Here is a 15643-nt window from a genome sequence, read left to right as displayed (position 1 = left end):
GAAAAACAGTTTAATGCTAGCTCTATGAATTATTTTAGAATTGTTGAGAATAGGTTTTTCTAGTCTAGTGTGTACATTTGAACATGTGGAAGGGTACAAATTTGTTTCCTTCACACAGTCTTGATTTTAGTCAAGTCCCTGGTCGTCAAAAGTTTGAGCTCTCCCCATCCAAATTTAATCAACTTTTATCCGAGTCTGAGTTCCTCAGGACTCCAGGAGGACTCTATACGGAGGATTCTGACTCCAGGGGTATTGTTAATTTTTAATGGGAGACTTTTGGACGCTAGGTGGCAGCATTATTTACGTAGTTCTGAGCCTGCGCACATGACCGAGAACAATGGATTTTACCTGGTAGGTCTGCTGCCATCAAGCGTCCCAAAAGTCTCCAATTGCTTTTCAATCATCTACATAGAGCTTTTCATATTGTTGTACGATATATAGCTGATAGGATTGTGTGCCTTGATGATCCCAGCAGGGAATTTGGCACACAGCCAGCATAAGATCATTGGAAAGAAATTTTGCTATTTGGGCCATACAGGTTTGTCCTTTGTAAAAACATGTGGATAGAATAACTAGCAATGCTCATTTTGACGATTTTGAAAATTGCTTGTTGTTCAACCTTTTTTTATCAAGAGAAAAATATGTGATGGCCCAATGCACAGTGGTTTAAAACCCTATGTGACCCCGACATCGACAAGTTTGTGTACAATAATCGGTCAAAATACCTTTATAATCGGTCAATATACCTTTATAATATCTCAAGCATGTCTCAATGTCATCTTTAGGTAGATAAAACGTGGTTGTCCATTAAAATAATCCACAATTTATCGATCCGTGTCGTGATTCACGAATTATTGTGACAATTTTTATGATGTGGTTTTGAAGTCAACAGAGGGCGCTATATCTTCTGTGTGTAATGTTAATGTACACGATGTTTTTGGTTAAAAACAGCATTCTGAAAACTTAGTTTTTGGGAGTGAAGGCGATCTTGCGGGATTTCGGCGCTATTTTATTTTCAAAGCTAAGTAGTCACTCTATCGTTTTATGGAAACAAATACAAAAAATATGTTGGCCGTTGGTGGCCGATTGGGAAAATATCCAACGTTTTGATTTTTGTTTATTTTCCTTAATTTTGCGATGTAAACAATTGCTTTTTTGAAAATTCTCATTTTCAGGAGTAAAAACTCATTTTCGCTAATTTACCGTGAATTTCTAGCCACAACGAATGGTTACTTTACTAATCTATTACATATTTTTAGCATTTCGTCCAGGCCCTTAATGGCTTATTTTAAAGATGTGTGGCGGTATTTTTTTTTATAAGTAGCATTTTTTGACATTTTAGTCGAAGATTTCAAAGCATTTTTGCCGTATCATCAAAACTTCGGTCCGTATTTAATTTTCTACAGTGCGAAAGGTCACTTATACAGGTAATTTAAAAACAATATTTGTTTACTCAAACAATTTGTATATGCCTACCCAGGTATTTTTTTTAACATAAGGGTTTGTGATTTTTGCTGAATATAAACGTTTGTCACAATATACGAACTACAATTCCTTAGAAAAACCAGGGTAATAAATTTCAAAAAAATAAAAATTCTTCAACAAATTAGTTCTTCTTGTTCAAGTCACCAAAGATATGTAGTTATCTCAGAAAAAAAAATTGGACCTGATGTCTGGGTCTTAAACCACTGTGCAATGGCCAAATGGCCAAATATCGTTCCCGAGTGCAATACATATTAGTTGCTTGTATCATAAAAACAATTCCCCCAAAAATGTCCCCGCTTTCTATCTCAGTAATCCAAGAACTAATGAAACTGTCATTTTGGACAATCACCATAGAGTTATATATAAGAACTAGAGGGCGCACGAGTGATGCTTCGTGCACAAACGCCATGGGACCGCAAGATGACAAGCGCGTCATTCTGCACGCGCGTTGAATATGAAATACACGTTTGAGGTTTTTTTATTGAACGCTCACGCGATGCTGTTTGTTCAACTTACAAAATGGCCGCACAAACACACGCTGTGAGATGCCAGTTTTGTCAACTTAGAAAATGGCCGCTTGCGCGCATGCCGGAGCGCGTATATAGGCCAGTGCGCCCTCTAGTTCTTATATATATAACTCTATGACAATCACAAAAATGCCTATGCTGGGTATAATATGTACATAGGTTCAGTCTCAATCATGTACAACAACGCCTGCTGCAACATCACTTTTTTAACATGCATTTGAAGCGTAAGCTGCCATAATTATGCGCAAATTCTAAAAAAAAAATGCTATCATGTTTATGTTCCCTTTTTAAAAATTCATGGCTTGGTCTTCTGGCTTTGGCAGATGGAGCCAGAGCCACCCACTCTGCAGTTTCTGAAGAGGTCTCTGTTTCAAACTTTCTAATCCTAAACAGTCTGTACCTTGCGATATAGCTCAGTGAGCCTCCAGTAGAAGAGTCTAGGTGACAGACATCCAAATCTAAGATAGGGTCCTAGTCCAGTAGGGCTGGCCATCAGTGAGGCGCCTGACATACGGGGACGCTCAAAATTGGCTACCCATGCCTGGAGATCAAACAAATAACAAAAGAGTGATGTTATCATGTCTATTATCTCAAATAAAATATCAAGCAGGTTTGTTTTTCCCAGCTGATGATCAGAGCATAAAGTACTGATTAAAGGCACTGGACACTTTTGGTAATTACTCAAAATATATATTTGTTAGCAAAAAAAAACTAATTGTAACAAGCAAAGGAGAGCTGTTGATATAAAACATTGTGAGAAACAACTCCCAAAATATATATTTATTAGCAAAAAAACTAATTGTAACAAGCAAAGGAGAGCTGTTGATATAAAACATTGTGAGAAACAACTCCCTTTGGAGTATCGTATTCATTTGAGATAGAGGCAGTTTCTCACTAAAATATTTTAATATGAAAGAGACTTCAGGCCTGAAGCCTATTTCAGGCATGTGAAAGCACACACAATTGTACAACAAGGGTTTTTTCTTTCATTATTTTCTTGCAACTTCGATGACCAATTGAGCTAAAATTATCACAGATATGTTATTTAGTGCATATTATTCAGATACACCAAGTGAGAATACTTGTCTTTGGTGATTACAAAACGTGTCCAGTGGCTCTCTAAAACAGTTATTAGACAACTCACTGGCATCTTTTCAGTACCACCAGTGCTCGAATTTCAGGGTAAATCCACAACATGCAGGTACAGATATTAAGTGGACCAGCATTGTATTTATGAGGCCAGAATGTATTGAGAAAGAGGTTTCTACACAGTTTAAAACATACATGCAAGCAGTTTGTATTTTATCAAGCACCAAGAAAATTAATTTTTTTGGTTGCACGGTATTAAGTACGCTTGATGTTAAGTATTAATACAATTGAAAGAGATTGTAAAGATATTATCACACAGTGAGATCCTTTTTAGTCAGTCTACAAAGTAGTTTACATGCCCAAGGCTAAAAATCACTTGCCTCCGGCCTGCTGTCCAAAGTATTTTTTTGTTTAGACTTGATCACCACAACACATTCCAGACACTATATTGAAACAAGTTTTGATTTCTAGCCATGAAAAGTTTGAATGATTGAATTCATGGACCCAGCTGTTGGTTTATATGATGTAGTGAATATGAAAGATGTAATTGTTTTCTTTTATGGGTAATAAAGGCTCTGAACACCTTTCGCTCGGCCCCAGCGGCCAGTCTATCCAGGACCGCTGGGATGGGCTAATCGCTCGCACAGATTCTTGCTCAGGAAGTATGTCATGCGTACAGTGCATAGAAATATGGTGCAGTGTGAGTGTGATGCATGATGGGACTGCGTATTATTAAACCAATGTGCGTTGCATGATACGTTTGCCCATCCCAGCGCCATTGGTTAAAGCAATGCGCTGGGGACGAGCGAATGAACACCTTTGGTAATTGTCAAAGACCAGCATTCTCACTTGGTGTAGCCCAACATACATGTGTATGCATAAAGTAACAACTTTGTGAAAATTTGGACTCAATTGGTCACCGAAATTGCGAAAGAATAATTAAAGAAAAAACACCCTTTGTGTGCTTTCAGATGCCTAATAAGTATTAAAATACTTCAGGCCTGGAGCCTTTTAATATTTGAGTGAGAAATTACCTCTTTCTCAAAACCAATGTTACTTCAGTAGGAGCTGTTTTTCACTATGTTTTATACCACCAACAGCTCCATTGTTTGTTACTAAGTAAGTTTTAATGCTAATAGTTATTTTGAGTAATTACTAATAGTGTCCAGTGCCTTTAAAAGGGAGTTTAAAAGAAAATCTTTGAGGAAGAAAAATACGCATGGAATTTACTGAGGTGGTCAATTCCGTTTAAGGTATTTATTGAAATTGATGCATACAATTCTAGCCCCTTAAGCTCTTTAAAGTTTTTTGTTGTTGGTTTAGATGATCTTCCAATTAAAGGAACTTGGGAAAATCCCACAAGGGAATATAAATGCCAAGCTGGCAACAGCAAATCTCTCTTGTACAGAGATTGGTTCAACGTCTACGATCATGAATTGCATTAATCAAGAAACTATGAGTCATTAACTAGATGAAAATACTTATTCTAGTCATTGAGAAATGAGCGGCTAACTTCAAGGACTCAAACCAACAATATTGTTTTTTGCAAGTCCAGCAGTCTAACCACTAGACCAAGGTTCATTCTAGCTATGGATCTAGAAGTTCATTTCTGCAACTTTCCTTAGTCAGGCTTTTTGACAAAGAAAAAAACCTACATACTTTAAAGTGGGTCTCTCTCATCAAGGCATTATGGCACTTGCCATTTGATGTTAAGTATTAATTGTAGGCCCTTTTTGTGTGAGGGGGGGGGGGGTAAGCGGGAGGGGGTAGGGGGAGGGGTGGCGGTCCCATCCCTACCTTTCTTTCCAGGTGGCGATCCAGCCGTTGCTTAGCAACAGTCTCTCCTCCAATCCAAACGGGAGGCTGGAGGTCCTCAGTATCAAATCCTAGAAGAACAAACCAATAAACAAGCTTGAAAATGCACTTTATAATAAGGCAAGAAAAAAACAACCAGCAGAAGAAAAAAATTAAAACCAGCTTTTTGTTACTTAAAGGAACGTTACAGAATTGGTTTTTGCTAACAAAACAGTTGCTGGCAGTGTAAGCACTTTATGTAATCAACCATAAACTGACAAACCTGTAGAAGTTTGAGATCGATCGGCCATCTGGGTCACGAGAGAATAGTGAAAAACCGATTACTAATTTTGCATTGCATCAATGCCAAAATAAAAATGAATAAAACGCTCACTGAGCGATAAACTCAAAACGCGAAGTTATATTATTTATTTCTCAACAAATATGACATTTCTACTATTGTCATCATTAGACCGTGTAAGTTTTATGTAAATCTGTGATCTTCACGATTTTTGTTTCTTACCAATACTGTTACGTTCTTTTAAATTGTGTTGTGCTTAGCAACTTGTTGTGTTTCAAGCAGCTTCATGAAATTGAGCCAAGATGCATAAAACAATGAACAACAGAAGCTATATGTATGTAATAGGAGAATTTGCTTATTGGTTTATGTATAACATCCACACTTGGGCAAATCAGACATTTTGTGAGAAAAATCTGTAATTTTAATAATTCCTTGTCCTTGAGAGTATTTCCAAAGGTAGATAAATAACTTAAACCATTTACAGATCGAATGTCAATAGAGTTTCTATCATGTTATAACTTTTTCTTAAGAAATTTAGAATTTTCAGTTTATTTCACTGTATCAAGTTTATCAGTTGCCCATTAAAATTCAGTGTTCCTGACCAAGTAATGTTCTAGGGCCACCTGCAGAAATTTGCTTTGCACAGTACATGTAGGTTACCAGCCTAAATTCCACATTAATGGATGCACACAGCTTTTCCAGCTAAGTGCATAATTTAACTTCAGGAAAGGTTTTGTGCTCGACAGCTGTATGCAATTAGACTCAGTAACTTTAACCTGGCTAATTAAAGGGTCTATGTACTTTTTGTAGGACAAATAACACAATGTCTACAGATTTACACTAAACTTACACAGTTTGAAGATAATGATATTAGAAAGCTTCCCCGAAAATATTACTTGCTGAAGTGCTGTATAGTTATTGAGAAATGAGTAAAACAATGTCATGAAAATAATTTTCATCTCAGTGATCATGAGACGAAAATGATTTTAGCCTGTAAAAATGTAATTTTATAAAATTGTTTTACTCATTTCTCAAAAACTGCAGCACCTTAGCAACTACTATTTTAGGGTAGCGTACCTTCTACTATCATTATCTTCAAACAGTGTAAGTTTAATGTAAATCTGTGGACAATGTGTTTTGTGTTACAAAAAGTACCCAAATCCTTTAACAAGAAACTTACTATCTCTGTTAAAAAGTATTTTTTCCAACTGCACAAAACCATAAATTCTTACATACCAGAGACCGATGCCCCAAAATCCTCGTTGGACCATTCTCTCCACTCACGATGAACACCTCTATAGTCTCGTACTAGTGTAATAATCTCAAATATTTCCCAGCACCGATTTAAAAAAAGTCTGCGGCAATAAACAAGAGACTGAATGCTGGAAGCTGGTTAGTTGACGTCAGTACCATAAACAGGTTAATAAAACACTCGCTGAAAATTATTTCTTCAAACTGACGTAAAACTCATTACTTCCAAGACCGTCTGGAAGTGGTAACCGAGAAATCTAATTCTCCAGGAGAACTTTACCATTTCCTCATAGGGTGCCCTTTATCAAGGAGAAAATGCCTTGGCGCCCTTGCCCTTTCAAAAACGAAGCATTTGAACTGTCCAAATCCAAGTTATTTCCCCAAGAATCGGAAAACAACTGTTTTCTTTAAAGAGTGGTCAACAGAAGCTTCAAAGTGGTAACATTCAGCTGAGTAATTGCCCAAAGCATGGTCGAACAAGAGTCAGTCCCAAAATACACTTTTAAACAGGCCTTGCCCGCAAGTGTTTTTGGGCACCTACGCAATCCATGATAAACCACACTTACTCGGCGAAGTGACTCACTTGAAAGCATAGTCACGTTCAAACGAAGAGGAAAAGTGCTTGGAAAGAAAGTGATTTCATAAGACAATTTGTATGACATTTCCATACCCAAAATAGCTTGATTAACATGCATAAATCTGGCCAAAAAACCCACGATGATTGTCTGGATTAGTGTCTGCTATTTGTAGTAGAATCTTGAAATATTCTCTTTTGTTATGAATTGCAAATCGAAATAAATGTTTAAAGGCAGTGGACACTATTGGTAATTGTCAAAGACTAGCCTGCATAGTTGGTGTGTCTCAATATATGCAATAACATAACAAACCTGTGAAAATTTGAGCTCAATCGGTCATCGAACTTGCGAGATAATAATTAAAGAAAAAAACACCCTTGTCACACGAAGTTGTGTGCGTTTAGATGGTTGATTTCGAGACCTCAAGTTCTAAATCTGAGGTCTCGAAATCAAATTCGTGGAAAATTACTTCTTTCTCGAAAACTATGGCACTTCAGAGGGAGCCGTTTCTCACAATGTTTTATACCACCAACCTCTCCCCATTACTTGTCACCAAGAAAGGTTTTATGCTAATAATTATTTTGAGTAATTACCAATAGTGTCCACTGCCTTTAATGTAGCTTCATGGACTTCAAACAGACTACATATGCAGCTGTTTCAATGGCCATTTGCACTTCATCAATGCTAATAACCATGGTATTATGAATCTGCCAGTGGCCTAAAGGAAATGTCATGCTATTTCAGTCACTGTAAATCCCACATTCAGAGATTTCTCTGTTCCAAGTTGTCCCTAGGGTATCCCTGAATCACACCATTATGCAAATGTCTTGTCTCTTTTGAAGTGTTTGTCTATTCTAAAAGTGAAGTGAGTTTGAAATTCTCACTTTCAAACTCTTGTCAAAACAGACAGAATTTATTATGAAAGTATTTTTAATTTGTACACCACAGAACCTTTTTAATATCCAGGAAAATGAACAATTTTATCAATGTGAAGAAATATCAATTTTAAAGATGAAACAGTGCACTTGTAATTGTCTGTTAATTCAAGGACTTTTCACGAATTTATTTGTACTTGGCACATACAAAACGAATTTAGCCCTTTGCATGTATGGTGGTCACTGTAGGAGTGCACTTTTTGGTTTAGTAGTCTATAGACAAATTTACCCAAGCCACCTACCTCGATTTGGCTTTTATGCAAGGAAATTTGCATCACTTGAAGTATGAAACAGGCTTAATGGAAATAGTGGTAAATGTTTCATCTTTCTGAAGAAAACAAATTAATCAAATATGAAGAAAAAAAGAGAGTTCTTCAAGAGATGAGAAGCCATACTTAGAGTCATGATTGGATTTTGATTGCAAAATATAACATATTTGAAAAAAAAAAAGAGAGAGAAAAAAAAAATCTAAAACAAATAAGGAGAAAGAGGGGGTTCCCAAGGTCTGAAGGGTCTTCTTACCGAGTTCTTCAAGAGATGAAAGGCCATACTTGGAGTCGTGATCGGACATTATTGCAGTGTTGACTCCTTCAATGTCTGCTAGTGTGATAGTGTCTTCCGGGAATGGCGGTGGATCCAGTAAAGAGATGAGGTACTGGAAGTGCTTGTAGGTTAACGGCGGATTGTTGCTGTTTACAGACAATATTCTGGGTGAAGAAAAGTTGGTTTTTGTAAACATTTGATTTTGATTTTGATTTTTACAAAAAAAAATTCTCAACAAGAATTGGTCAAACATCAGCTTTGCATGGTGTGAAAGATAACAATAAACTATAGATAAATAATGGCAAACTTGCAGGTACAACCATGTAAAATTTAGCAGGTTTTTTTTCAGAGCCAACACTCCTTAAAACAAGAATTCTACAAGTTTACTATCATTTATAGTTTATTCTTATCAGCATAAATCATCAAGATCATCTTTGGGTTACATGTATATTTAAAAATACATTTGCAGGTCTGGAAATCTTTGGGGGACACTTGGGCTGTTTTCATTTTGCAAAGGGCACTTCCACTTCACCAAAAGCAAACGGAAAACTTCTGAAGGAAAGGCAGCAAGGCAGCGAGACCTAAGGCACAGAGGTGGATCTGACTCTTCATTGTAGCCACGTGACAAACAACCTGTGAACATTTTACCTAACTATCAAGAAATCAAAAGTTACTTTATCAGTTTTTTTTCTCACTGCTTTTCTACGTAATGTTCTACGTTTCTATTTAATGTGTTTATTCTAGTAGGCAAATCCTACTTGCATGGCAATTAAAAATTCATAATAAGATTTATAGGTATATTTTTGTTCAACTCTAAACAAAAATTATACATACATCTCATTTTTAAATAATTGCCAAAATAAAGTAAACTAGGTTGCTGATATTTTTTGGGAAAAGTGAAGAATGGATGTTAGTTGAAAGTACAATGTGTATTTAAATTTAAAAAAATTAAAAAAATTGTACCTAATGCTTCTGTCTTGAACAAAATTGGTTTCCTGCCAATGTTGGAGCGTTTATTATAGTAACAAAAGAAATGAAACAAAGGGTTTAAATTGTAATTCTTACTCTTTTGGATCGTAGAGTGTATGCGACAATCTAGTAATGACCTGCACTTGAAACGTAGCCGCAAGCATCTTAATTTTGGCGTCACGTTGTTTTCCAAACACCTCTGGGTCTTCTTCAAAGGACAGTCTGTTTACTCCCCATTCCTGAAAAGCAAAAAAAAAAAAATGATTCCTTTCTGAACAAAAAAAACCAGCAACAATTTTCTTTAGGGAAAAAAAACAATTTGGGATCAGATATTTAACTGACACAAACAGTTTGTGAAACTCAGAATCTAAATACCTTAAAGTTTTTACTGTGCAAAAAATAAAAACCAAAAGAATCTTTTAAATTATAAGAGATCACTTTATAGTCCATTGTGTATAACTTAAAAGCAACACAACAAAACAGATAATGCTTTTCCCGAGTCCACAATAGCTTTTGTAATCCTTTTGTTATAAATTTCTGTTTCTTCTTGGAGTGTAATTTGTGTGATTTACCTTTTTCCTTTTTTAACTTTAAGTTATTCTAAACTATACAGGAACAGAAAGAGTATTCCCTGTGAGACATGCCCACACAAAAAAAGGCAATTAAGATTTCATTACAAAATATAACTCAATGAATACAATACATGCAAATGCTTTGGTTGCCATTAGTGACGCGAAATTTCCAAGGATTTTAAGCGTAAAACTTGGCCCAAGGCAGGCACAAGAGCCAGCCTCTCAATCAATGACAACAAAATACTTCAGGTTATAAAATTTTCATGGAGATTTATGTATGTAATCAGAAGACAGGATACAGATCTGCAATAGATTTGTCTGTGAGTATAAATGAACTGCGTGTTTTAGTCTAATGTAATGTTTTTTGTGAGTGGTTTTTATTTTTATAGCTCTCACCAATGAGATTGTTATTCAAGGAAAAGGGAATATTTTGGAGAGAAGTTTTGTTTGTGATTTCTATGAATGTTTAATTATAATGAGAGTTACAAAAGAAGTTGTACGAGGAAAATTAGTATGTGCAGTTTTGTCAGTGGAAAAAAAGGAAGTCTCCACAGGGATAGGGATGCAAAATATTCTGGACTACGCTCGGATGTGTTTGAGTTAAAAAAAAATTCTTCACAAAAATTCCTTTTGTTTCACATTCAGTCCCGGGTATCGAAAACAAGCCTTTCTGACTCCTGTAAATGTCCCCAGATTGGTTTGCCCAGTATCTATGACATTTTACAATTTAAATTTGTTATTAATTAATTATTTTTCTATACTAGTTCTTTGATTGTCTTTGATTAAAGTAAAAGATGCCATGTCAGATTTTTGACCCCAAACATTAAAAAATAATTTTTTTTTAGTGAATGGTATTTCAAAGAGTATTACCTGCTCTAACGAAAAAAAGTATAACTTTTTCTTTTAATGGTCAGGAACCATGACAAAAATTTAAATCGTTTTTTATAAAACACATAAAAATTGGTCACGTGATATATTGTCGGGATCCCGACAAAAACTAATTTTGAGCACTTCATTTCACTGCCACTAATAATTGGTGGATTTTTTCAAGCAAAGGCTCAAATGAAAGCTTGCAACTTTTTCGACCCCCATCAAAATACCTATTGAATTTTACATCAACATTTTTGGGTCAAATCGGCCAAAAATCTGACATAGCTTCTTTAACTTATTGTAATAAATTTGTTTAATTTTCTCCTATTTCTCACAAGTATGGAAATAAATGTTGAATTTAACTGAACTGAATTGGTTTTACTTTTAGTGAATTGGTTTTACAGTGAGTGGCACATTGTTATAGACAACTAGGAGTCGGGTTATGTCAGGAAAAAGTAAAAAACTTTGGGTCAGAACTATCAATGAAAGGTCAATTGTGGGATTTGTGGATAATTTCATTAAATGTATAACACAACACTGGCATATTTTATAGCTTCTGATTAATGGAATTAGTTGATCAAGAGTAGTCTCAAAAGCAACGATTTGTAAAAAGTAACACAAATTTAGAAAAACTTTTCATAACACCCCTTGGCTCATTAGAAAATATCAATATGATAACTTTAAAGCACTGAGCCAGCAAAATGCCTTCAATTAACTGTTCATTACCTTGAATAATTTTGGAAACACGTCTGAAGGCTGTCCCCTAATGAGAAAGAGTCGAGAGTTGAGCTTGCGCAAACTTGAGTCGAGGTCCACTAAGCACTGGAGAAGAAATCTGCAAAACACAGTCAAAATTCTTATCATAAACATTGAGTCTTCAACATTCAGGCCTGATACTTCACTGAGGCACTGAATGCGATTCCCCCCATGCCCCCTTGTCATAATTGCCTTGGTGCCCTTGAAATGCTCCAGTACAAATTTTTTCATGGTTCATTAGAAATTTACTTTGCTCTTGTTCTATCAAAAACAAAGCATACAGGCATGCCATGTACTGAATTTTTAATCAAAATGAGAAGTACGAATAAGTACTATTTATGGATTCTTATCACTAAAATCACTTCAGCATTCAGTATTTTCCAGAAAGTATTGTGGAGCTACCTTTTTTATGAATATGAAATCTTTTCCTTTAATACATGTAGGCCTGCTATGTGCAATGGTTTACAAGGTGCTGTGGCGCAAATATTCTGCCAATCAAACCAGGAACACAGGGGCAAACCCCTTCTCTTTTCAATAAGGTCAATGGGCTCTTTAATAATAACAATAATAATAAATAATAATAAGACTTGTAATGCGCACATATCCACCCTGCTGTGTGTTCAAGGCGCATATATAACAAGCATTATACATTGTATACAGGGGCAACAGTTTTACATCCAATCCCGAGGGCTCAGCAATATTGGTTTCAGGTGTCTCACGTGTCAGGACCGACACTCGCACCCACATTCTGCTGAACAGAAACACTAGAGCTTGAGTCAGGTGCGCTTATTTGCTCGGCCACAGTTTTTTTACAGTAGAACTTTTTTTTCGATACAAGATCGTCTCTAACAAAGCTAAAAGCCACTCTAAAGTAGTAAAGGGGCTACATAAGTACAAGAAGAAAACATGTAAGATGAAAATAACTTTAAAACCATTCAAAGGTCCCAAATCCTTAAGTATCCTCATTGCCAAGGTGTAGGAGTAAGAGGGATTGGCGGTACAATGCATTGTAGGAGTTGCTACTCCCCTAAAACAGCCAACACGTATTGCAAGATGGAGGGAAATATGTAACAGGAAACGAGTTCCAAAGCAGTAGGGGGAAAGATGTAATTCCGGTTAAAAACAGAAAAATCACATCCCTGAAATGGTTTTTAAAACAATTATAACTGAAAAGAGAGGTTTCAATCAACTCAAGATTCCAAAATATGTTTTGTTTTTCAATAGAGCAAGGTTCATGCTCTAATGACGCTTTTCGCTGGCCAAAGTAAACAGTGTTCTCTGGTCTACTGGCCGAATGTCAGTGAAACCCTTCAGAGACCTTTCATTGGAGTATAACCGTATTGAATAACTCCATCTAGTAGGGCAAATCGTATGCGCGTCTATAGGCTTATATCAATGAAGCACGCAGCATTCCCGGTTTGATTTCTATGTTACACGTACGCATACACATGCACACAGTACACTCACAGACGAAAGATAGGCTTATAAAACATAAATTTTGATTTGTTTTAGAAATATTTTTAACTGGAAAACAGTGGAAAATGTTAAGTCAGGATATTGTCTTTACTTTTTAACTTTATGCCTAAATGCTTGATGGCAGAAGGGACGTTTTAAAGACATTTAAGGTTTTAAACACCCAAGGATCAATCCTGGATGGCTGGCTACTTCAGTATTGAAAAAAGGATCTCTATCTAAAATAAAGTATGGACTAGAGAAAAAAAGCCTTTAAAATTGGAAGTTTATTGCTTCATGGCAAAGAAACATGGCCAGGATTGTAGGATAACGTTCCAATAAGCTCCTTTTTAGCAACCTCTTAAATTTTGAAATCTAACTTCCAGAACTTGTTTTCAAGACATTCTTTTAAAATTTTATTAAACTATGCGAGGTGTACACAGGCCTGATACTTCACAGAGGCATCGAAGGCGATTGTATCCATGCCCTCTGGTCATTGACTTGGTGCCCTTAGAATGCTCTTACAGCAGAAATTTGCAATTTCATCATACTAGTATGGTTGGGGGATGCCCTTTTACCAAGGAGAAAATTCCTTAGTGTCCTTGCCCTTTCAAAAAACTAAACATACAGGCTCTGGGCCATTCAAATAAATTCATTCTACATTGCAGTACATTGAACATTCTCAACCCAACACATGTTTTGCAGCAACACAAGTATTTCATCCCAAAAGCAAACACAGCATTTGATAAAGAAACTGTCACACATTTATGTCTGACTGCACTGCAGGGTCAAATTCAAGATATAAAAGATGGCTACTGTTCTAATCAGATCATTATCAGATTCAGAGGGTCTAACAATGAACATTAAAAGTAGAAGCTTAAGGTTTGATCAAGGGGGGGGGGGGGTCTTATATATTTTACTTCTGCTCAAATTAACAAGCAGCAGTGCCCAATTTCATAAAACCTGTAAAAACAAGCTTAGCACAGAAATGTATTGCCAAACAGAAACAGGTTTCTCAAGATTACATGAAGTTTACATTGTTGTGACTGATGCCCCACTCTATTTTTTGCTAAGGTGTAACTTTGCTGGGAGGCGAGATGACGTGTGACCATGTAGGCCTGTATGTATTAGACCAAATTAATTTATTGCACCTAAAAAAGAAATCCTTAGGAGCCACACACACACACCACAGGAGGAGCCTTAGTTTCTAAACAAGTTCAGACAACTCGATGGTTAAGACAACTCAACCGTTCAGACAACTCGTCGGATGCTTTTTTTCAACTGTCAGGCAACTTGACTAATTCTAAAGACCAAGACAAGTCGACGGATGGCCTTGACGGGGGCCTCAGCACAGGGTGCACACCTGGGAAGGGGGGGGGGGGGCGGGTTAGGATTGGGTTGGTAAGGGATAGGGTTAGGGTTAGGATTTACAGGAGGTTTGTGTTAACGTGTCAGTAACGGAGGTCGACCGTTCAACTGTTGACTTGTCTTGCCATCCGGCGAGTTGTCTCAAAGTGGAGTTGTCTAAACTGTTGAGTTATCGAGACGGTCACGCTGTCTGAACCGTCGAGTTGTCTGAACAGTCGAGCTATCTGAACCTTCGAGTTGTCCGAACCGTTGAGTTGTCTTACCGACGAGTTGTCTGACATCCTTTCATAAGTCTAGTAGGCAATCATGCATGGAGGAACAAAAACGTTTTCTAGAAAAGTTATGGTATACCGCCTGCCACCACTTTTTAATTCATAATGAAATTAAAAAAGTATCTACATAGTAAATTACTAGTTGCGATAACGTAACCCTCCTCGACAGTCCTCGTGACGGCGAAGGAGGGTTACGTTAGAAGTTATTATTATTATTAATTATTATTAATTTGTCTGACCAAGGTTAAGGGTTCCAAGCCTTGCACCAAGGTCTCATATTTTACACTCAACTCAACGTAATAAAAAAATATTTCAAAAAATACAAAATGAAAAAAATAACAAATTATAAACAAATCAATTATATGTCTATGACACATGAGATATGATACATCTGCAATAATTAAACAAATACAAAAAGAAGCTTAAGTCACCTCAAGATCATGCCGTGTTAAAAAACCAAAAATACATACCTCCACTTGTTAACTCCCTGGTTTGGAGATCTGGCAAACCAAGGGTCCAGAATGTACACACATCGGAAGGTTTTTGCACCGACTAAAGCTTCTTTTAAGGCCGGGTTATCATCAAGTCGAAGTCCTTTATTTCTGAACCAATGAACCAACGAAACGCCACGACGAGAACTACCCTTAGTGCGCTTTCTTTTCCCCATTTTCTCTCGTTGTTTTTCCTTGGAGATAAACGCACCGAAAGGTTCATTCAAGACTGACGTCCTGAAATGAATATCACTTGTTACGAAAATGTTTGTTTACTCATTTTCCGTGCACTCGTTCCACTCATAATCTGTCTGGTTGCGAATGGCCCAATTAAAAACCAACCACACTGCATGCGTTTCCAAACCACGCCGTCCCCGATTCGCATTTAGGCAT

The 15643-nt window shown here is 36.6% G+C and overlaps 1 protein-coding gene across 1 annotated transcript in view; it reads right to left on the bottom strand.

The window, feature by feature from the left end:
• Positions 1 to 15643, bottom strand: part of LOC139939393 (cryptochrome-1-like) — a 24007-nt gene extending 8364 nt beyond the window's left edge. Inside the window, 7 exon segments of the mRNA XM_071935226.1 lie at positions 2413 to 2553; positions 4899 to 4987; positions 8480 to 8664; positions 9566 to 9708; positions 11638 to 11746; positions 15230 to 15431; positions 15434 to 15643. Of these exon segments, the coding sequence (XP_071791327.1) occupies positions 2413 to 2553; positions 4899 to 4987; positions 8480 to 8664; positions 9566 to 9708; positions 11638 to 11746; positions 15230 to 15431; positions 15434 to 15473 (909 nt within the window). The 5' untranslated portion in view covers positions 15474 to 15643.

This window comes from Asterias amurensis, chromosome 7 (genome assembly GCF_032118995.1).
Source record: "Asterias amurensis chromosome 7, ASM3211899v1".
In the NCBI taxonomy this organism is placed as follows: Eukaryota; Metazoa; Echinodermata; class Asteroidea; order Forcipulatida; family Asteriidae; genus Asterias; species Asterias amurensis.
This window is presented reverse-complemented; position numbering and strand designations above follow the sequence as displayed.